The following is a 22,197-nucleotide window of genomic DNA, read 5'->3' on the forward strand; positions in this document are numbered from 1 at the left end:
TTAGTAACATACTCCTTACTGTGAGCTATTATCATGTGGTCCAAAAGGGCAATCCAGACACAGATCTAGTTTTCTTTTTTTTTTTTTTTTTTTTTATCTTGACTTGGCGTGCTAAGCAAGTCTGTTCATTTCAGTTCCTATTATTTATTTAAGGTCAAAAGTAAATAACAACAGGCTGACACTGGAGGTACTGCAGACATTTGACACAGGTTTTGTAGTGCTTTATTCTGAACAGTGGTTAGGTAAATCAGTACTGAACATATGCAGCAGGAAGTCTTTAGATAGAAATGAAATCTAATTACCATGATATCATGTGGAATTTGTAGACCGGTAATTACCATGTTAATCTCACTCAAGTCGATGTCCTTATTTCTTGTACCTCTGAGGTTAAGTAATTGTGTGGAGCCTCCTTTAATGCTGAATCCAGAACTAGAACTGACAGATAATCTGTGCCTGAAAATTGTGGCACTTCTAGTATTAATCCATCCAATTTCTATGCTAGAATTACATAACTTTATTTTTCTCAGGATATATATAACAGGGCTCCTCTTAGCTGCAGTGAACAGGTCCCCTCTGCCATGTCTGAAGGAGAATGAGTGAAGAAGTCCCACAAAGTAGAGTCCAACCTCTCCAGCCTATAAACAGATGGAGCTCATGCAGAAGAGTGTTCTGGGTGTATATTCTCATTGCCTCTTGCATCCATAGGTGCAGCTGCTGTTTCACAGATGCAATCTCTGGTGCTAGCTGCACTGCTTCACTGTATGTTAGCAGGGTCCAGCAGGGCACCCTGGACCACCAGACTGTAGCCAGGTACAAGAGGAGGGCTATCACACCATGTGTCCACGTTTTCCCCTTTTTGGCAGTAGGAATCCACAGTGTGGGTCTCAAGGGAGAATAGAATGAAGCTCTTCCTCCCAGAGCCCCTTCCAACTCTCAGTCTTTCAAAAGTAGGCTCTCAGTTCACTTTGTTTTGAGAGAAAGATGTCAGAGGAACAAAATATATTTATGGCTGAGGCTGGGATACTTGGTAAAATATCATGTGTTCTCCACAGTGGGAATCCTTCAGCTTAAGGGGATGAAGCAAAAATAGAGAAACAAGTTGTGCTGCATATGTAGAGTACATAGCATTACCCTGCTGATATATAAACCTCTTAGATTTCCTTTCAAAGGTGATAGTCAGGACACCAAGCTTTACAGGAACATGCATCACCATAAATGTAATTGTGCTTTTTCATAATTAAAATGCCCTCCTTAAGGGGAACAGAATCTGCCTGAAAGAATCACGTTGCGAGTTTTGTTGTGCCTGAACAGAAAGATAAACGGATGGTCAGCTTTGAATTCATCTTTGTGTTGCAGAATCCGATATCCTGGTACCTCAAGAGACTCGCCACCTTGTTCATTTACTTCTAAGGAGACTTTGTGGATGATCTTTGACAAAACCACACCTTTGGTCTCACACATCTCAGAGAAATCTGATGCACTCTCATTAAAGACATTTGTCATGCCCAGACTTTCCAGAAGTGGCTTCAGGTCATAATCACCTTCCACGCTAAATTTTGGAAGAAATACATTCACTTTGGTGTTGGCCATCATGCTGGGATTGGTCCACTGTAATAGTGTCTCAGGGGTGAGTGCCTTTTCCAGCTGAAGACATAAAGGAACAAAAGAAATTAATATGCAGCCTAAGGAAAATGAGAACAAAAAGACCATTCCTGAACTCACCACTCCTATCACACACACAGACCAAACCAAATCAAACCAAAAACACACACACACACACACAAAACAAAACAAAACAAAAAAAAAAAAACTTTTGGTTTTGAATTCACAATGGTAGCACTCAGGATTAATTTATACTCTCAGTTATATTATTGTAAATATGATTTAATTCATAGGCACACAGCAGACTGGCAGATCCAAAAGTCTCAGTTTATGACCCTACAGAGTAATGAAATTTCTGGTATTTGGGACAGAAAATGACTCCAAACACAGAGCCTGCTCTTGATCTATGATGCTCCTGACTGAACAATTTTTAAAGCTGGGGAAAGAGGAGGCAGAATTTGGGGCCACAACAAATTGCTATCAGGAAAGGTCTCACTTGTATTTTAAAATATACATATTCTGTAATTTATTCCTATATATAAAAGTATCTTACAGCTCTAAGGACAGATTCCTCCTGCCTTGAAAATGCATGGACCGTTGTAGCAAATTACAAAGGAGCTTTGTGCAATCATCTGTCTAGCTCCTTAAACTATGAAGAGAGGTGAAAATATGTTCTATAATATTCACAGAGAAATGATACATGAAATATTTGTTCTTTAGGGAATGATTTGTTCTCTTTCAAATCTGTTGTGCAATTGCAATTAAAAGGGCTCCATTAAAGACACCTCTGCTCAAACTAAAATTTAGAAAAGTGTAAGGTCTTAGTAAAATAAATCACTGATACGTGGCAGCTGAAAAAATGAGGACAGTGAAGTAAATAAAGACAGCACTACTGAATACCTAGTAAATATGACTTAAAGCACTGTAAGAAAAAAAAATCTTTAAATTAAAATTAAATCTTTAGGACAGATTTTCGAGGAATCTGTATTTACATAAAGTTCATCATGTGCAACTTCTGTACTTTATACTGTCTTCTGTGCATGCTCTATCTAAAACAAAGCCTTCATCATGGCCTCACACTTGTCGAAAGCAGAAATGATGATATTACAAATATGATATCAGGAAAAAAGAAGCAGAATAAGAAGGTAAATTCTGAGGAAACTTAGTTTTGGTTTCCTTCTACATAGCTTTCTTTATTATTTGTTTTTTTTACAAGCATTTTATCAGTACTGTTTTTTATTCTCACCTGTTCCAAGCCAGTTGTCTCATCTTCAATGTCTTTGGGCAGCAGAATGAGCATGCTTATATGTTTGTTAAGGCATGGAAGTTCAAGAATAGCAACGTTTAATTCTTTTACATAGCCCAGGCAAAAAGTAGCTTCCAGATTCATCATTTGAACTGGTTTAGTTTCAGTCTGTAAAACACAGAGGAGACAATCTAGCACTCCTTTTAATTTACAGAGAAGACCGTGACGGAGGAAAGTTTGCAAGCTTGCATGGAAGAGGTACATTGAATCACCATCAAGGAATCTGTTGACTATCATAAGCAATGATATCAGCTTTATGAAACCCTTCCAGTAAAAGCTGCTGTCTCTGTAAAGGTGACAGCTTTCCAAAGCAAAGTGGAGCAGAATTCTACTTAATACAACAACAACAAATAGACGATGTGCCTTAAAAGATAAATTTACCTAATATCAGCGGCCCTTTCTGCCTGTTTCACTGAAAGCTACAAATTACGCTGCCTACAGGGTACAAAGCAGCAGGCACATCTTAACAGTGAAGGTCAGGCTGTTCAATACAAGTAATTGATATTTTTGTTTAGGGGCTGAAACACAATAAGAAGAAATTTCAGGCTTACGTAAAGCCAAATGCTTTTGTTTTCGATGAATGAAACAAAACAAAACAAAAACAAAACTTTATTTCACAAGGAAGATTTGCAAACTGTTTTGTTTCTGGAAACTCATTTTAAAATTCAAATTCAATAGGAAAAAAAAATTAAAATGTTTTAGAAAAAAAAACTTAACATGTTTCACTTTAAAAAATTATTGTTAATTTTATCATCTGAAAAACTTTTTTTGGTTGAAGCTGTTGTCTGATGTGGAAACATATGAATGTTTTCAGTGAAACTGAAACTCTAACTCTTCTCATGCATATAATATATATATATTATTGGAACTGTCTCTTTGTCTCATAAATGTTGTCCAGTTTTATATCCTGGTTTCAAGCTGCCTGATCAAAATGTTCATTGCTGCTCACAGATTCTTAAATGCAAGAGCCCCATGTGCTGCACCCATTTGGACCTAGGCTAAGCAGGGCTGACATGCAGAGGGCTGCAGTCCTGAGCCTGACTGGAAAGAGGGAGGTTGATGAGGATCCATCCCTGTAGAGGTGGGCATGCAGCCACACACCTAAGAGATGCACTTAAGAAGGCCTATGCTGTGTGTACATGTTTCACTAACTCTGTGGCCATGAGAAATGAAATGTTTAGTGCTTTTCCCCTGATAGTTTGGGGTTGCAGCATCTGGTACAGGCTACAGGCTCTAGGGAGCATCTACCTGTGAGAACATGCATCTCCTTGTTGCAAGCAGTGGCTGCTTCTGATCACTTGTGCTTGGCAGCTATTGTTTAAATGCACTAACAGGATGGTCTGTTTTCACATTATGCCTTTGAAAGATGGATGTAAAATCATCAGCAAACTTTTAAAGCAACATGACTAGAAAACTGGTTTAGCTACTCACAACATCCTATAGGTTTTGATAGAAAGTCAAGGAATGCCATGGTGATAATCAACATTTCTCATTTTCTCTTGCTGGGATTTCCTTAGCTCAAGGTTGGCAAACACTTATTTGAGTGGAAACAGTAGTCTTTATTTTTTTGGAACATACCTTGTTGATTTTAAAAGGACATTCTTTGATCTCTGCTTCTGGGAACTTCTTCATCCAGTTTGTGACAAAATAAGCTGCATTAACTAGGAGGATCTGAGTCTGGTCACTCACACTATCCTCATTCAAAATATTCTCCATCTTGCCTGTGAACATGTTTAAGCTCGTTGTTAATACAATACATTATCAACATATAAGTTGCTTTTCCTGAATATGAAAACACTTTATTGAATTAAATTATTTGTGTACTGCACCTCACAGATAGGAACTTTAATCCAAACAGAAATCCCCAAAAGAAGCACCTAGTCTTCCCACTGCAGCTGAATGCATAAAGTGGAATTTGGGATTAAGACAGATCTTCCAAATTATATTTTTTTCTTGGCTTATATCGCATGGAATCAGAAATATATCTATTGCTTTTGCTTAGTACTTAGCAATTGTTCCCCTCCTTGCTCTGTTTTGTTTTGTTTTGTTTTCAAACACTGACACAAAAGACACTGAATTCAGAGCACTGGGGATGCAAGTCCTGCTTGATGCATGAATTGCACAGGCAGTACAACGTACTTCCCCATGGCCACCTGTGCCAGTTTGTGACAGACCAAACGTGGCCCACACACCAATGTTTTCATTTTTGCACCACACGAGGGCAATAGGCAGCAACCGCCCCTGGATCTACCTGCGAAAAGGCTATGCACAGGCACTGGTGTCAGATGTTTGTAAAGGTCCACAGCCAGGAGCTGTTGTTCTCCCAAACTGTGCTGCTGAAGTAGCATATGAACAGCAGCTTTGCCCAAAGCTAATGCAAGTTCTGTCTCACATTTTTGCCTTCAGAAATGCTGCAGCAGTAAAGTTAATGATTTCAAAACACGGTAACATGGCTAATCCTCATTAATCCAAATAATAGGTGTAGTCCCACTGCTTTCACTATATATTTATTTCTAAAAGCATTAGTCAAGAGATGTCACAAGGATAAGGATCTCTTTCTTCAAAGAGGTAAGCAGCATCCCTGAGGTTAAGCCATACTCACCATCAGTTAGCTCTGAGAGAGATTTGTTGATCTTCTGTCGGGTTTCCTCAGTTTTTTCTTTGAACTCCACTAGTTCCAGTTCAGATGGAAAAGGCCTCTTTGTAGAGTTGACGAAGTCCTGAAAGAGACGAGGTATCAAAGCCAACCTTGGTTAAATGCTGTTTATTCAACAGCTCTTTACACAGCCCACCACATCAGCATCCTGAGCTTCACCACGGGGTAGTAGGAGAGTTTATTAGAAAGGACACCTAATGAATAACAGCGGGTGACAACCAGGATGCACAGACGCATCCAGCAGATCGCTCCCAAGATTGTCTTTAGTCCTGCATTACAGCAGCTGCTAAAGTAACTGATACTGCAGAAGAGACCACAATGCCCAAATTTGAAAGGACAGGGCAGCCTTCAGTCCAGACCTGAGCAAGAGAAAGTGTTGAGATAAAGGCCAAAGGCTGCTCACATCGTGCCTGTCCTTGTCGGATAAGACATTTACTGCAGTGGATGGGAATTGACCTTTGCTGTAGCAGGGACTGAAGGACAGGCAATCTGATTATAGCATCATTTAAGCAGGTTGCGAGTTTCCTGAAACATCTCTTTTAGGCTGAAGTCACCCTTGCTTGGGGCCCTACTCAACCCTGAGAAAACAGACACGACATTCTTCTCAGTTGTTTGAAAGGTTCTTAAGTTACAAGGTCAAATAACACCTTCATCACTTGTGCTGTTTCAGTAGCCAGTCTTCTGCCTCCTCGGACAGATTAAAACTACAGTTTATGCAGTAATTACTTGGGTGTGTGAAGTAGACACACACTTGCACCATCACCTTCTTTTTAAACTCCTTTTCAGTCATACTTACAGTGCAAAGACCTTGATGTGGCATAGAAGTTATATTGCATTCAAAACCTACTGCGCCTACTGACCTAAAGCATATTAATGAAAGCATTGCAAGTGTGGTAATAGTTGCGTAGCTTGAAGTCAAGCAACTCACTCACCCTCCTACAAACTTTTATGGTAGCAGAGAATATTATGTTGTTCATCATCTGAGTTTAGTAAAGTAACAGACAAAAGTGAGATAATTTATTCTGAATGAGATTGAAGCCTGACACCATAGTGCCTCAACACGTTGGCCAGGCAATTCAAGTTCTTTTCTGCAGTACTTACTGTGGTAGGACTGAGAGACTTGTCTACAAAGAGCCGTTTGACCATTTTCAATGCAAAGAAAGAGCTGAGCTTGGAAACATCTGAAGTTACTGTTTGAAACCCGAAAGAAACATCTTTGACATCTTGTAAATGGAGCACCTGTTAATGAACATAATAAAACACTGAGCATTTTTTTTTTTTTTTTTTTTTTTTTGTGACCTCTAAACTTTCCTAACAGCTTGGCAATGAGCAATGACAGTTTGTGACCAGAGCTGTGGCTTTTTGTATTTAAGAGAACAACACAGGTTTCTCACTGTTATTTATTACTCAATAACCATTTATTTAGTTGATGTCCCCACAATATCTAAAAACTTGAACCTACCAAAGCTTTAACCAAACACGCTTCTCTCCTGCCAGCAGTCCAAAGAAATCCATAGAGCTGTTCATGCTAGCAATGTGACTTAGTTGATCAAACAACTGTAGTGTGGAGTCATAATGTTTTACCAAACTCACATTCCTGTCTAAAACTCTGGTGGTTATAGGCCAGACAAATAAGGGTCCCAGTTAGTCTCCTTTCTCAAAGTTGCTGACCCCTTTAAAAAATGCTCACTAGATCACCAGGTTTTCTGATATCTGTGACTACCACATGACATCACATGATATTTCAGCAAAAACTGATCAGATATCTGTGTGTGTGTTGGCAGACAGAAAATGAGATGGAGGTGGGGCTGCTGACCCACACTTGGCCACCCGCCAACTCCTGGGGATCGCAGGGCCAGCTCTAGGAAGCTCTGGGATGACCTAAAACTCTCTGCTTTCAGGTGCCTGCTTGTTGCAAGGTCCTCGATGGTGGCTGTGCCTTGGCCACCCCTCAGTGTCCTCTCCTCACCTGGCTCATGGGAGCAGAAGGAAATCAGTTCCCAAGCACACAGCAACAGCCAAACTCCACAATCATTTTCTCATAAATGACTTTCTCAATTTACTACCCTCTCCTCCAACACTTTTTTTTCTTCATATGTTATGTGCAGAAAGCCTTTAGGTCTTTAAAAGATGTTTAGATGTAGAGCTTAGTGATATGGTTTAGTGGAGGACTTGTTAGTATTAGGTCAGAGTTTGGACTCGGTGATTTTGGAGATCTCTTCCAACCTAGATGATTCTGTGACTCTGAGTCTGGTAACTATGTCTGGGGAGATATCTTTGCTACCGCAACTTGTCTGCCTGGCAGAGCTTTTAGCACAAGTTTGTTCACTGATATTCCAGAGTAAGACTGCCAATCTCACTGCTTCTGTATCCAGTGTTTAAAACCCAAGCATAATCTCATGGACAGGCAGAAGCTAGAATACACATGGAAAATAGAAGATAATACGTCTAAAATAAAATAAAATAAAATAAAATAAAATAAAATAAAATAAAATAAAATAAAATAAAATAAAAAACATAAAAACACAAAATTAAATAACATAACATAAAATACATGTTCTCATCTGTATCTGTAGTCAGCACTTTTTATATACCACTTGAGAAATGTGAAACAAAAATGCACTTGTGTAACAGAACAGCATTTGTAGACATGGATATTAAGTTATTACGAGATGGTTCAAAGCAAATTGCAGACACAAGTGAAAACGAAATTAAGCAAAGGTTAATATTTTGAACTCCCCCATTAGAAAGACAGTGCTTGAATTTTGAAATGGTGAGAAAGATGTGGGGTGTCATTAAATTAAAAACTAGAAAAGAAAAAAAATCTAGAGTTATTTTTTAATATATTAAAAAAAAAAAAAAAGTTTGGAAAAATCTGCAATACTCATAGACCTTTACAGGTCTATTGCTGTGCAGCTGTGCAAATAGGACAAGGCTCATTGTAATCTGTGGGATGAGAGGGGGCACAGGAGGCTGCGCTCAGGCTAGGTGCCATCAGTGAATGAGAAAGCACAGGGAGAAATTCCTAAAGGAGGGAAAATATATTCAAATATGTAGAACGTCCCTCAGAGCCAGGTGATAATCAGAGTATAAATGCAAGCTGAATTTGCTTCTCATTCACCTCTGGCTAACTGCACAGTCTGTGGGCACCCTCACTGGGATAAAAAGTAGCTATGTAAATCCCAGCTCTCGCAGAGGCAGCCGTGCAGTCTTCCTGCACCACAGGGCGACCTCGATCAAGTGATTGCCTCATCACCGTGATGCTGCTTCATCGTGTTGTAAACCCCTCGAGCACCACAAGCTGCTTGCAAGGCAAAACACGGCTCAAGTTGTGCCTTCTTCGACTACATTTGCTTCCTCGTAGCTGTGTGGCGGGACAAAGGGGAAATGTCACAGACAGGGCAGCTAAGAATGCTCAGTAATGGCAAAATTACTTCCGACTCTGTTAAGCTTAAGTCTTTCTCAATAATAACCAAAAAAGATTATCCAGCAAATGTAGTGATCTTGGCAGTGACCTGCAACCTCAATTAATAATGTGTTGAAAGGAGTCAGGGCTTTAACACAACTCTTGAGGACTCTGACATGTCCCTTTCCACCTTGTACATGCTTGAGAAAACCTTTCTCTTTACCCCAGTGATTTTCAACCTTTTTGGTTGTATGGGACCATACAGTATGGGACCATTCAGGAATTTCAAGTGGACACTTTGCAGCCTATTTCTGTACAACAGTAGCAAGAATAATTAAAAAGCCATCTTAATCAGCCACATAATTTTGCAGCCACAGAGCGGGATGCCGGTGTCTCACCTGTTTCATCTGGTCTGCAGTGTCACCTTTCGTAGCTTTATACGCCAGAGCCAGGGACGTTGAGGTACACAGGGGGGCAAAAATAATATTGGCTGTTTTGTCCTTGTCACATAGTTTTTTGAACATGTCAACTGCAAAGGCAGTGTTTGCTAGTTGCAGAGCATCCATCGTCATCCTGAAACAGAAAAAGACAAAGATGACTTAGAGTCAGCTCCTGCCGGCCAGGTCACTGGTTTCCTTGCTGAAGGAGGTTGGACACCAGTACAGAGATGGGGCAGCTTGAGCCTACAGAGAGAATTAAAAACGGCCTGACCAAGCCCACCCAGCTTCAGCAGATCGTGAGGAGCAGGGAAAGTCTCATCCATGATGAACTGAGGTAATACAAGTGCTTCAGTAAAAGCTGTCACCACCAAGTGACAGCTGGCAATGCCACGTGTTATGTGGAGCCTGTATTACCAGACGCACCTGGTTAGGGTGACCCACGCACACGGAGTCAAATTGGATCGCATATGAATTTAATCTGTTTTTAATTGATACTCTTAAAATGTGCCGTCCTACAAGGTACTTTGCCTATGCTCTGGGCTCTCCTGGCACACAGGCAGGCCTTTAATAGTCTTTCTTAATAGTCATAATCTTTCCTGTCTCTTGCTTCATGGCTAATTGTTCATTAAGCTTTAGCTTTGGTACTTGTCCTTCCTCCAAGGGATGATTCCCCATTCTCCCTAGCCTCGCTAGAAGTCTCCAGAAAGCTGTCTGGTCCTGTAGGATGAGATTGCCCCAGAAACTTCAGGGATTTGGCCTCCTACACAAATACTGCTGTGTGCCCACTCATCACTTACAGTGTTTTAACTGCAAATTCTTTCCTAGCATTTCTTAGTAACTGCAGTTGCCACAGGGCTGTTTGCTGATCTGTGCAGGCAGGAATGGAAAGGGTGGTGCCCAAGGGACAGTCATAGCAGTCCGTGTTGTGGGAAAGCCATCAAGTATTCCCATCTTCCAGACTGCTTTCGGATATCTGAAATCGTACTTTGGCCTAAGTCGATTTGTGTAGATTCAAGATAACAACCTAATCACCTAATTCCAGTCAATAGCATGTCTGGCTTTAGACCAGCAAGTACACACATAATGACTCCTTTGGCATAGTGAGATTGACAGTATCCTGCCCCCAATATCATGTGTCCCTAAAGAAAGGTAATCTGATAAATTGGTGTTCAACAACTTTGTCAAAGCTACTGAAAGGACAGGAAGGAAAAGGAAAAGACAAGTAGTGGGAAATGCTTCAAAAGAGCAAAGATTTCACAAGGAATCCAGAAGGTGTCTTCAGCACTTGCTCTCTCCAGGAAAAATGATAAACCATTGGAATTAATATGGCACAGAAGGATGATTTAGAAGGTTGTGTTCTTATCTAAACACGTAGATATGCTCATATTTCAGAGTCTGACCCTGAAGATCTAGGGGCTCCATTTTATCCTACTGTGAACAGGAAAGTCAGTTATTTCTTTGAAGCATTACCTTGGTAAGAGGTTTACTGATCTTTTGAGAAACACCTTAAGGTCAGGGATTTCTCTCAAATGACTGACTACTTAATACTGCGGTTTCAAACATTTACTTACCTAGTTTGTATCCTTTGCTTCCTAAGCAGGAAAGATCTCACCAAATGAAAACAGTGAGGTATGAGAAGACAGAAATGGGAAAAGGGGACATGTGGGCAGGAAACTGTCTCCATAAGGTACCTTTTCTGACCAGTCACTCTCGTGCCTGTTTGGAGTGGCATTTTGAATGAGAAAAATCTCCTATTTAGGTGCACGTGTCATACTACCCAAACTTTGCTGAATATTTGACAGTATTGAACAGTTTTGCTAGTTGACAGCAGTGACTTCTGAAATAATCTCTGGTATCTATAATTTTTTATGAAAATAACAGAACATGTTAGTATTTGCCTGCAACATAGTACATAAAACTTTGATTAGAAAACTTCTTTTACAAAATGAATGTCTTTAATTTTATTTTAATTAATTCTTTATGCATCTATTCTATTGGTAAAGTTTCTAAAGTTTTCTGAAAAAAAAATTTGGGGGGCTAAAAGTTCCTGTACAAAAGGTTATTGAAATGCACTGCACAACCTAATTAAGTGACAAAAAGACATTGGCATAACACTAAGGCTTTTTAAATCCATGTTTGCAGAGCATACTTACCTAGCACTGCACTCTCATGAAGTGCTCTGATTCCTAGTATTAGCAGCAAACTATTCGCTAATCCTCTCCCACTATGAAAAAAATAATTTTCATCTTGAGGAGGGAAAACGGTAAATATATATCACTGAAGAACATTCTCCCCACACAAAAATGAGGTGGAGAATGCTTTGCAACATGTCGAGGTTTTGCAAGGACCCTACTATGAGGCTTTTCACTCAGAAAGGGTCTGCTCATTTTCCAGGAGCCTGGCAGCATCTAGAGCTGCTTCTTAGTGAGAGATTACCCACGTGAGATCCCATTTTACAGTCTCAGCAGGCATCAAGCAGGTATCAGGCTGAGGTTTGGGAAATATGTCTCAGAGAATTTATGGGTGTAGAGACCTAAGTGCCATCCCAGCACTGCAAGCACCCATCTCATTCCTATTGTCACAATTTCTCACACATAAAAGCAGCTGATTACCAGAAAAGTCAAGCTTGCTAGAAACTATGGGCTCAGCACATACCCTAAAGGAGGAGAGAGCTTTGGGCAGAACAGTGTCAAAAGACAGGTTAAAACAAATATGAAGGCCTGGGACTGGTGCTGAAGGAGTCACTTGGAAGAGGGGCAAAGGAATAAATATGAAATCATCCTTTGAAATGCCTTTCTGCACTTGCTCATCACAGATATGCACCTTCATGTCTCCATATGTCTTAAACTCGCTTGGATAGTCTGCATCTTTTATTTTTCTCCTTTAACTCAACCTTTTTAAGGGCCCACAAAAGGGCCATGAGTACAAAATTCATGCATACACTTTCTCGGTCTCCTTCTCTCTCTCTCTCTCTTCACCCTCCCTCCTAAACCTCAGGTAAGAATTGAAGAACTGGGACAAGTACCAGCTTCCCAGGCACTTCTTACTGAGGAGACACTGGAAAATTACGCAAAGAACCAGGAATGTGTCATTCAACATCTACCACTCTCGTGAAGACAAACAATGCAGAGTTTCACAATGCAGAATGATGCATGCAATGTACCTGAGAAATATTTTGGTTGCTAGTGGGGTAGAATACCATTCTTCAGTGGTGACTGGACTGATACTATTTTATTTTGGCTCCCAGATCTTCCTTGCAGACTAAGTAACAATATGCAATCATAATCATTTTAACACTGCATGTTTCATTCTCACCTCATATTACAAATGCAATCCCACCATTCTAACATTAACATTTTCAGTTATATCGGCAAACGAGCCTCCTGTGATATTAAAATGTGCGTGTGCTACCTGTGTTTCACTCTCTTGTGTTGCAAGAGATTGAGAGTACAGAAATCAAACAGAAATCTTGAAAAAATAGATGATCTTCTTCTTTATATGAGTGAAAAGCTGTACCAGGACTTAGAAGCTCATCTCTTCTGTCCTCATTGGTAACTCCAATACTGCTCAAGCTGGATCCTTTTCTACAAAGTTTCTATGCTCCTTTTCAGTGAGGAAAGGCAGAGGTATCCTGTGGTGAACCTCTTGTTCACCCAGTAACTGCTGATAATCTCAAAGCTTCTGTTGTGCTGAGTGAAACTATTCCTGGTAGCAAAGTGGCAAGGCTCTCCATTTTACCATTTCCTTCTTTTAGCAGTACTACTGAAATAATGTATATTCAGGGGATTTTGGTGGAAAAAAATATCAGTTTCACACATATGCTTGAATGAGGGCTGGATAGCAAAGAATAATCTCTATCTCACCATCTTTTTAAACAGCACCTACCCTTTTTTTTTTTTTTTTCATGTGTTAATGATGTATGATATTTAGGAGCTCACGACATTCATACTCTTGAAAGAAATTCACTGTATTAAATATTACAAAATCCTGAATCTCTTTAAAGCCCTGTGCGTCCCAAGCCGTGTTAGTGTGGCCATTAAAGCAAGTTCGAGCCAGGTGAGAAGGGCTGAGGCTCCCATCAGGAGGAAAGCCCATTAGCTGCCCAATGAGCAGTCCCAGAAACCAGACACAGCTCCTGAGTCAGTAATCACAGGGAACCCTCACACAGGGAGGAGTCAAAAAAAAAAAAATCAGAGATGAAATTTTCAGAAGGCCTGCTGCATGGATTCTGCCCGAGTCCCTCCTTTCCCAGGAAAGCGGTATGTCAGCATTTTGACAGAGGCCCGCGGCACTGTGGCACCTTCTAAGCACAGGTAGCCTGTGATCCACCCAGCTTTGCTTAAAACTGTGACGAGGCCACGGCATTAGAGAAATGCACTCAGATGCAGAAGGGAGCTGAAAGGCTCTAGAACCAGCTTGGAAAAAAAAATAAATTTGTTTATTGGTAAGAGACACCATTTTTACTTAGTTTCTCTTGAATGCAACCAAAAAAAAAAAAAAAAAAAAAAAAAAAAAAACCCTAGAGAAAAAGGCTGTGTTTACTATTTGCTTACTAAGAGAAAAGCTAAATATAGCTTATCTTCTAAAAAAATAATCAGGAGAGTAGCAATGCCTGTGTGGGAACCCAACAAGTCACATCAGCTATATGGCAGGTACAATCTGATAAAGCAGCACAAGTACTTATTTTAGTCTTGTCTCGGTTAAGGAGTCCCTGTAGGAGAGCACGCCCGTGGCAGACAGAGAGTGAGAAGTGGTGGCTGTGCAGTGCTGGGCTGGTCTCAGGGCTGTGCACCAGGAGGATAAATGATGTGAAACAACCCAAAGGTGAGGCATTCACCCTTGAAACCCGCTCTTTCAACATTTAATATGACCCCACGTCAGCCCTTGCTCAGAAAACACAAAACATAAATGATCTAAAACACTCCAGTGAGCCTTTTCCTCCTATTTGTACACAAATGACAACTCTCCACCAAGCAGGCTACCCAGCTATGTAACAAGGACATGATTTCCTCTGAACAGACGTTTCTTTGAGGAGCACACAACGCCAGACTGATGCTTTACTTCACTAGGATCAGAGCATCCATAGGGTTGTGGAAAAGCACGGTCAGCAGCGCAGCCCGGAAAGACACGCCAAGAATTAAAGAGAGAAACAAGCCACCACAATATGCTTTGTTGTGCCTCAACAGCCAGTGAATTCTTCAAATTGAATGGTCACGCTGAAGATGAATTGGTAATTAGTAGACTTAAGCTCCTGTCCTTCACTTTAAACAAGTGAGGATTAGTCACTTGATTAATAAGTCAAAGCAAACAGAGCAGAGCATACACACCCCTGCAGAAAATGAGAGGAATATTCCTTTGGAAATTTCCAAAACAGCCTAGGTACTACTGAGAGACATGGAGCATTTTCATGGCATCATATACGACTTGCTTTTTCTGACACAAGAACAGCCTTTTGCAATGGACAGCAGGAGATACACATACTCTAATAATCCCTAATGTCTCTGCAGCCTCACCTGCCAGAGACCCTACTCACCATTTGCAATGAATCTTTCCAGGGAGAAGAAACGTAGCTTGACAAATACAGCAACGTCGGGATGAAACCAAAATGTTTTAATCTGGAAGGGCTTTTTCCCACCTTCAATTTCACATGCTATCTTTTTGAATGAGCTCCCTTCTCCCACTCCCTCTACGCGACCGTGTTTCACATTAGCTATTAGTTAGGCATCAGTTTTGGCATCAGAGGAAGAAAAAGCGCTGTACTTACTTTTCAAGGGTATAATCCTGGTAATCAATGAAATGGGAACAGCACGAAGAACTAGCAACCTGTAGTGAAACCTTGCTGAGCAGAAGAGTCTGTTAGCTTGCCTGCTCGCTGTCACCACTCCCACTTTCCCAACCGTAATTGCGCACAGACACTACCTCTTACTCTCGCTTTCTTTCTTTTTTTTTTTTTTTTTTTTTTTTTTTCTCCCCTTAATCATTCTTCATTGGAGGAGCAATATGATTCACACCAGAGTTGTCTTTGCCTGCCCGGCTACTGAGCAAACAACATGCTCCGGCAGGAAACAGCAGCCTCGGCATGTTGCCTTCAGCAAGTGCCCTGCAAAAGGCACAAGACAAGAAAGAGTGAAGGCTCCAAAACAGAAGGTAGAGCTAAGGAGCAACCTTCTGAGTAAAAACAGTGCTTCAGTTACATTGGGATTGTCGCTATCTGTACAAAATTTTAATTGTGAAAAAGGCACCGAGGGAAGGTAAAAAAACGTGTAGTAGTGCATGGCCGGACACCTTGTCTATGTGTGCACTAAGACAGTGCCTTAATGTTGTCTTTGTCTCTGCACAGGAGCAGACATCCCTGCTCAGTTTGCTGCCCCGCTGCTTGCTGTCCCCAGAGGTGGGAGGAAAAAGAAAGCCGTGGCCCCTTTCCATCACCTCCAGGGCCCTGCATGCCTTTAGACCACTACTGTGCTCCCCCCCAAAAAAAGGGAAATGCAAGATAGTTGAGCTTGCTTTCAGGTTTGCCATGCTGGCATGCCCGGCTGCCCAAATGAAAAGGCTAAGAAACCAAAGGATGTGTTTTTCCTGACATTGTGTCTCCTTGGTGACAGTGGCAACTGGGAGTTGTTATCTCCTTCTGGAACGACACATTCCTGTTCTGTTTTGGACATGAATCTCACCACGCCTTCCTGATCAGATCCCACTGATGTTTTCCAAAAGGCTCTTCAGCTCTCATTACCCAAAGGAAATCGTATTTTCTTTTCTGCTGTGATGCAGATGGGGATCACCTTCACTCATTTACCAGACGGTGAATGCAATATTTGTATGCTTTGCCATAAGTGAATTCATAACAAACGTAGGGTGTGGATACGTTTAAGTAATTAAAAGATACAGGGTAGCTGGATAAAATGTATGATCCATGCAATTGTTGTTATGCATCTAATTATGCTATAAGAGAAATTTTGATGAAAATCCACAGTAGTGTTTGCTGCCAAACTCTTCTCAGATGTCTGTGGGTGATCTAAAGCCATAACTTCTCTTTGATAGCTGAGGTCTGGCACTTTGTAGCTGGGCAGAATCCCTCAGCCTGACCTAGTTGCTGCTGAGAAATGAATGATTTCTGGTCGTGGTGCCATGAAAGTAATAAACACAGGTGAGTTGTCATGCTTCAAATGAAGGAGACCACGCTGGCACTGGTAACTGAGTGGCTCACAGGGCAGTCCCGCTTCCCCTGAGAACAAATATTTAGGATTCATTTGCTGTTGGAGTAATGTTAAAATAATTGTAAATGTTATTTTATGTTTATGTTACATGTATCTTCATAATATTTATGGGTGTGCCTGGCACATGACCTAGGTCTTACTTACGGACCAACCAGGAAGAAATGGAAAAGCAAAAGAAGCAGATTTGAAAAGTAGGAGATGCTTAACTTCAGATGCCTGAGGTTTGCAAGGGATAAGGAGTGAAGCTTGGCCCCCCAGTCCAAAGACAGTCTTTCTCAGCCTGACTGAATGACAGCTAACTGCATCAGCTCACCTATCTCCTGCATTTACCTGTCACTAAATTAGACTTATTCGATTTGATCTCTGAGATTTTTTACACACACCTATTGCGACCTGTATTTGTATCACTGAGTTCAAAAATAATAGAACCAGTAACAGGATTTTTCCTCCTCAAAAATAAATAAATAGATGGATGAATGAACAGATAAATAAACAAACAAACAAATAAATAAACCACCTATTTTAAAGCCCCCCATGGGTTGGACACCTCTTGTCATGTCATGGTCTCGGAAAATGGACAGGCACTAAATAAAGTGGGAACAAGGGGGGTGTGATGTGTAACGCTTTCATTATTAAAGTCCAAAGCCTCCTAACACAGCCAAGTTACAGTGTATTGACAAAGCAACAGCAGAGCTTTAGTCCTCCTTTTCCAGGTCACCAACATTTTCAGGCCTTTAACAGCCGAAGGGAAAACAGGAGCAAAGACCTTGCTGGCCAGTGGGATGCAGCAGTCACACACGACTGCCTTCATCCCTGTCTGGGCAAGCTGGCCAGGCTCCGCTGAGAAGGGACGCAGCTGGACGGGTGACGCTCCCATTGCTCAGCCTGCTTTTTGTCCCAGATCCTGCGTCTCTCCCTGCCACTCCCGCCGAGTGCCTCCCAGGAGCATTGCTCCTACTTGCTCCTGGAAGGAGAAAACAAACAGCCTCCTTCCCTCCCCTCTTTGAACGCACTCATTCAGGGCAGGGAACGCTCCTGCTGCTTAATACAGCATTGTGAACTTGTTCAGCTCTTTCTCAGAGTCTGCTGAAGTATTTTTTCTTGCTTTTTTTTTTTTTTTCCTCAGGAAATGCTAGTAAAGATCAGACTGACACTTACAAACCACAAGATAAACCGCACCTAAAATAGCACTTAAAATAATAAAGTGTTACTCTATGGTTCCATTGAAAGAGACAAAAACTAAACAGTACCGAGCTGGCCCTCTCTTTTTTTCTCTTTCTTCCCAAGGCATTCACAGTGATGTGCAGAAAGGAGGGTGTCACATGCCAACACACTGCTTCAACATGCACAGTGACAAATCCAGCTTTCTGCAGGCATGTCTGCTGACGTAGGAGCATTGCTCACCAGTGACTACTTCCAATAACGGACAGGAAATTAATTTCTCATACTTGCCTATTCCCACTTTTTTTTTTTTTAATTGAAACTGTTCTTGATTGGAGCATACACTTCACCAGGAAAATAAAAATAAAAATAAAATTAAAAATAAAAATTAGGTGACCAAACAGCCGTCAGCTTTTGGAAAGAACAAAGCCTTTAATGTGGTGAACAGGAAATGGATGACCCTGTATGCTGGAATCAGGTCATTTAGCACCTGAGCATTTTCCCTAAAAACATTGCTCCAACACTTAGCATGATGCTTGGTGCAACACAAATAAATCATCAGCAGAGAGAGGCAATGTTTTGGATTAATTACTTCTCAGTGAAGGACCCATGATCCAGTCCTTCCAGAAAGAAAGCACTGTGAACCCACCCAACCCACCCCAGTGTGTGCTGGTGGTTCAGGGTGCCATCTCATGGGGACAGGGACAATATTTTTTCCTTCATCGCTGGTGCTTGCAGTTATCACGCCTGCTTCCTTTTGCCAGGCTGTAACTGAGACTTGAAACAACCTGCCTGACACTTGCCCTAGAAAAAAAAATACAAGCACACTCTGGTTTGTCATGTTTCTTCAGGTTTTGTTTGTTTGTTTGTTTGTTTGTTTTAACCAGTTAGTGATACTTTCAAATCTTTGTTTGCCCTGAAGTTTCAAGGCACATGACATTGGCATAAGGTAAATGAGCAGAAGTACCTTTCGCTTGAGCAGCAAGGAGGCCGGCAGATCTCTCCCTCAACCACTAAACTAGTTTCAGGTCAGAGCATTAGCAGCTGACACTACCAGGAATTACATGAGCTTCACAGCCTGCAGTAGCAGACCGGGGCTCGGACACATGGCTTCCCTTCCAGCTCTGTGTTTGTATTCCTCTCCTAAGTGCCTCTTCATCATGTACAGAGGAAGGAGGTGTGAGAATTAGGGATTTTTTTTTCCCCTCTTTGTTTTATCCAGTGTCATCAGTAGATGAGTCACCTTCTTCTGTAATCCAAGTCATTATAATATGTCTGGGTGATTAATTTGGGTGAAGGCACACACCTTCCCAGAGTTGTTCAGTGCAGTTTCGCAGCCTGAATACATGCATATTAAAGGACAAAAAAGGCTTAGAATCAATATATGCTGATGATTTCACTGGCCACGGGCCTGCCTCCATGGTCTGAATTTTCTCCTGTTGTGTGTTTTCAGTGGAAGAGAGAGTGAAGGCCTTCGTTTGTCCCTGAAAGCAGCTAAGACGAGGCATGAACATGTTAATTCTTGCTTCTCCAGTTGGTATTTGGCAGGTCTGTTAAAGGCAACAAAATCAGAGTGCATTCTTATTCATTGCTTGAAGTAACACACCCTGCCCTATGCTTTCTCTGTATCATCAGTCATTTATAGAAGTTATACCTGCAAACCCATCTTGACTTCCAGCTGTAAAATTCAAAAATAATCGCCCTGAACCTCAGCTAAAGCTAAGCTGATTAGCACCCACGAAAGCAAGGGAGCTCTTCCCATACTTGTCAGTTGATTCAGCTCATGTCACCACTAACCCAGGACCACTAGACTTGCATGATAAAACACACAGAAAAGTATATATTAGCTCTAGAAAGGAAAAGTATGAAAAAAATTTGAATTATAAAAAATTATATTTTACAAAAGAAAGTGCTAGGAATTGATAATAGAATACTTCTTTTTCTCTTTCCTAGGTACATTCACCCAGGCAATAGGTAACCTACTCAGAAAACTCTTTCTTCAGTCCTTCTAAGATCTAATGGTCCCATTAAGCTTGATGGGGAAACTACATGCATATTCCAGTGAGCTAATAAACTTCACAATAACATTAACATTTATATAACAGGAATCTAGGTGATCTAGAAAGTTGTAATTAGGTCTACAGGAACTTGTGACATGGCAAATACCTCTCCATCTATCTATCTCAGGTCCAGATCCAAAGGCCACTGCAAAGGTGGCTACCAACTTTGGTCGGTTTTGGATAAAATACAGCAACAGACTTGTTCGTGAGACATGTATTAAAAGATGTGGACACCGTATTGCACATGTACAAGAACTATAGACAGCTTACAGTAGAATAATAGCCTGGCTCAAAGAGCTTCCTGCTTAAAATTAAAATTATTCTGCTAAGAGTGGCTTGGATGAAAAGAAAGATAAATGACTTCTCTATCCAGTTTCTGCTACTTTCCATACAAGAGCTAATTAAAAGGCTTTGGGATTAATAAGGAGGGATCTGGGAGGGAAATGCTAGCCTAGAAATCTAGTACAGACAAGATTGCAGTAGTTGCACAGCCTGCTGCTCCTAGTATAGTCACTGGCCTTTGGTTGTTGCAGGATTTCGTTGTGTTCTCCCTGGCCTGCATAAGGGAGAAATCCAACAGCAAGTTGGACATCTGTGGTGTTTACCCCCAACACCAACACTGCATTTTCTGCACAGTGGAAAGAGGGAATATCTTGGTTGGAAGACACCTTGAATGGCCCCAATTCCACCTTCCCTCACATGAATTAAAGAACAGTGAGGGTTTTGTGTTAATTTCTTCTGCAGTTCTGAAGCAGAGGGCACATTTAAACTCTTATTGCTTAAAATAACATTTAGAAGAAAATGACAGAACAAACCACAATTCAGAAATTAAAATAAAAAATGAAGGAGTTGTAGTATCACCTAATGCCAGGTCAGTTCTCTTCCCTTCATCTCCTGCTCCACTCAGACTGCACAGCATTCAGTTACGTTGTGAACACTGCTCCCTACAGTCACACAGGCAACAAAACACTGAATCTAACAAGAACACAAGCGTCAGCTGGAAGCGTCAGAGGTAAGCAAGTCAGTTTTAAAACTTGCTCATGCAGTGTGACTCTTTGTTTTGCAACAGCAAAGTTCAGTTATTCTATTGTTGGAATAACAAAAGTTATTCCCCTGTCATCTGTCTTGAAGAATCTGGAAATCCTTTCAAACATACCTACTTGAACAGAACTGCTTTTCTGCTTCTCACTATCTAACTCCACACTTTAAATTTCTGGTACTCTGACAACAAGCAAAAATTACAGGCTTTCTTTTGCACAGGAAAGCAGATTGACAAAAAGAAAAGCTGTGTCAGCTCACAGATCTGTGTCTTTTTATGTGTGAGACACAAGTCATGACAACCAGCTAGCTTGAACCCTCACAGACTGTAGAACCTGATCTACTGATTCCATTAGACCCACAATTTCTGTTTGGATTACAGCATACATTTTTTGGAAAATCTGGCAGTGTTTAAAAAAGACCCTCGGGAGATGAGAGCGTCTACCATATCCTTAGGAGTTGTTCCAAGGATTCTATACGTCATCCAAATCTTAAATGAAGTCCATGTGAAGAATCGAGGTCCAAACTCGAAGCTTTTTACATTTGAAGAAACACTGGCTGAGGAACAGATTTATTATTATTATTATCATTATTATTATTGTTATTGTTATTGTTATTGTTATTATTTTACAATAAAATCTCTGACGTGAGTAGGGCTGTAGGCCTTTTAAGCATTGCAGCTGTAATTACATTTTTTTAAAAATGCTGCTACACCAAACTCAGCAATGCATAGCACAAAACTCCTTCCTGAACTCATATTTGGGTAGAGGACTTGTGAGTTGCAGTTGGCAAAATTGGATGGTATGAATCAAACAATACAGCCCTGAAGCCACATTTACTCAGTCACGCATGAAGTCAACATTTAACAGCTTTTATTCCATTTAATCTCGATGCATTAGCAAGACCTAATATATGAAATGCTATGAAGAGAAAACTTAGGTGAAATGTTTGTCCTTGGCCTGTACAGACTGTCAATATGAGTGTCGCTGCCTGGTGAGTTCGTGATGAAGAAAGGCTCAGAAATCACCAGACTTATGTTGTTTAGGGCAGCTATTACCCTTGAAGATAACACAGGCGAAGCTAAGAAAAATATTGTTTCAGATTTCATTTTCTTTCCTGACAATTTCTGCTGCTACTCACATAGCAGTAGAAAAATCCTCAGACTCACTCACTATGCTAAATTATGTTCAAAAATACATAAAAGTAGTGGACCGTGTATTGCACAATTTAAGAAAAGCTACATTTTTATTTCTGTGTTTTTTTCAAAAGGTCAAAGTCAAAGTTTCAAAATCCATCCTCAGCAATAACAGC

At 40.8% G+C, this 22,197-nt stretch overlaps 1 protein-coding gene across 1 annotated transcript; it reads right to left on the minus strand.

Moving 5' to 3' along the window:
* Positions 1-206: 206 nt before the first annotated feature.
* Positions 207-15,335, minus strand: SERPINB5 (serpin family B member 5). Its single transcript, XM_027451685.3, has 7 exons — positions 15,175-15,335; positions 9,369-9,543; positions 6,666-6,803; positions 5,511-5,628; positions 4,487-4,629; positions 2,849-3,016; positions 207-1,644 (listed from the first exon to the last, which is right to left on the minus strand). Exons 2-7 carry the CDS (start codon positions 9,540-9,542, stop codon positions 1,252-1,254), a joined length of 1,134 nt encoding a protein of 377 aa, XP_027307486.2. The 5' UTR covers position 9,543; positions 15,175-15,335; the 3' UTR covers positions 207-1,251.
* Positions 15,336-22,197: the final 6,862 nt, after the last annotated feature.

This window comes from Anas platyrhynchos, chromosome 2, assembly GCF_047663525.1.
Source record: "Anas platyrhynchos isolate ZD024472 breed Pekin duck chromosome 2, IASCAAS_PekinDuck_T2T, whole genome shotgun sequence".
NCBI classification, from domain to species: domain Eukaryota; kingdom Metazoa; phylum Chordata; class Aves; order Anseriformes; family Anatidae; genus Anas; species Anas platyrhynchos.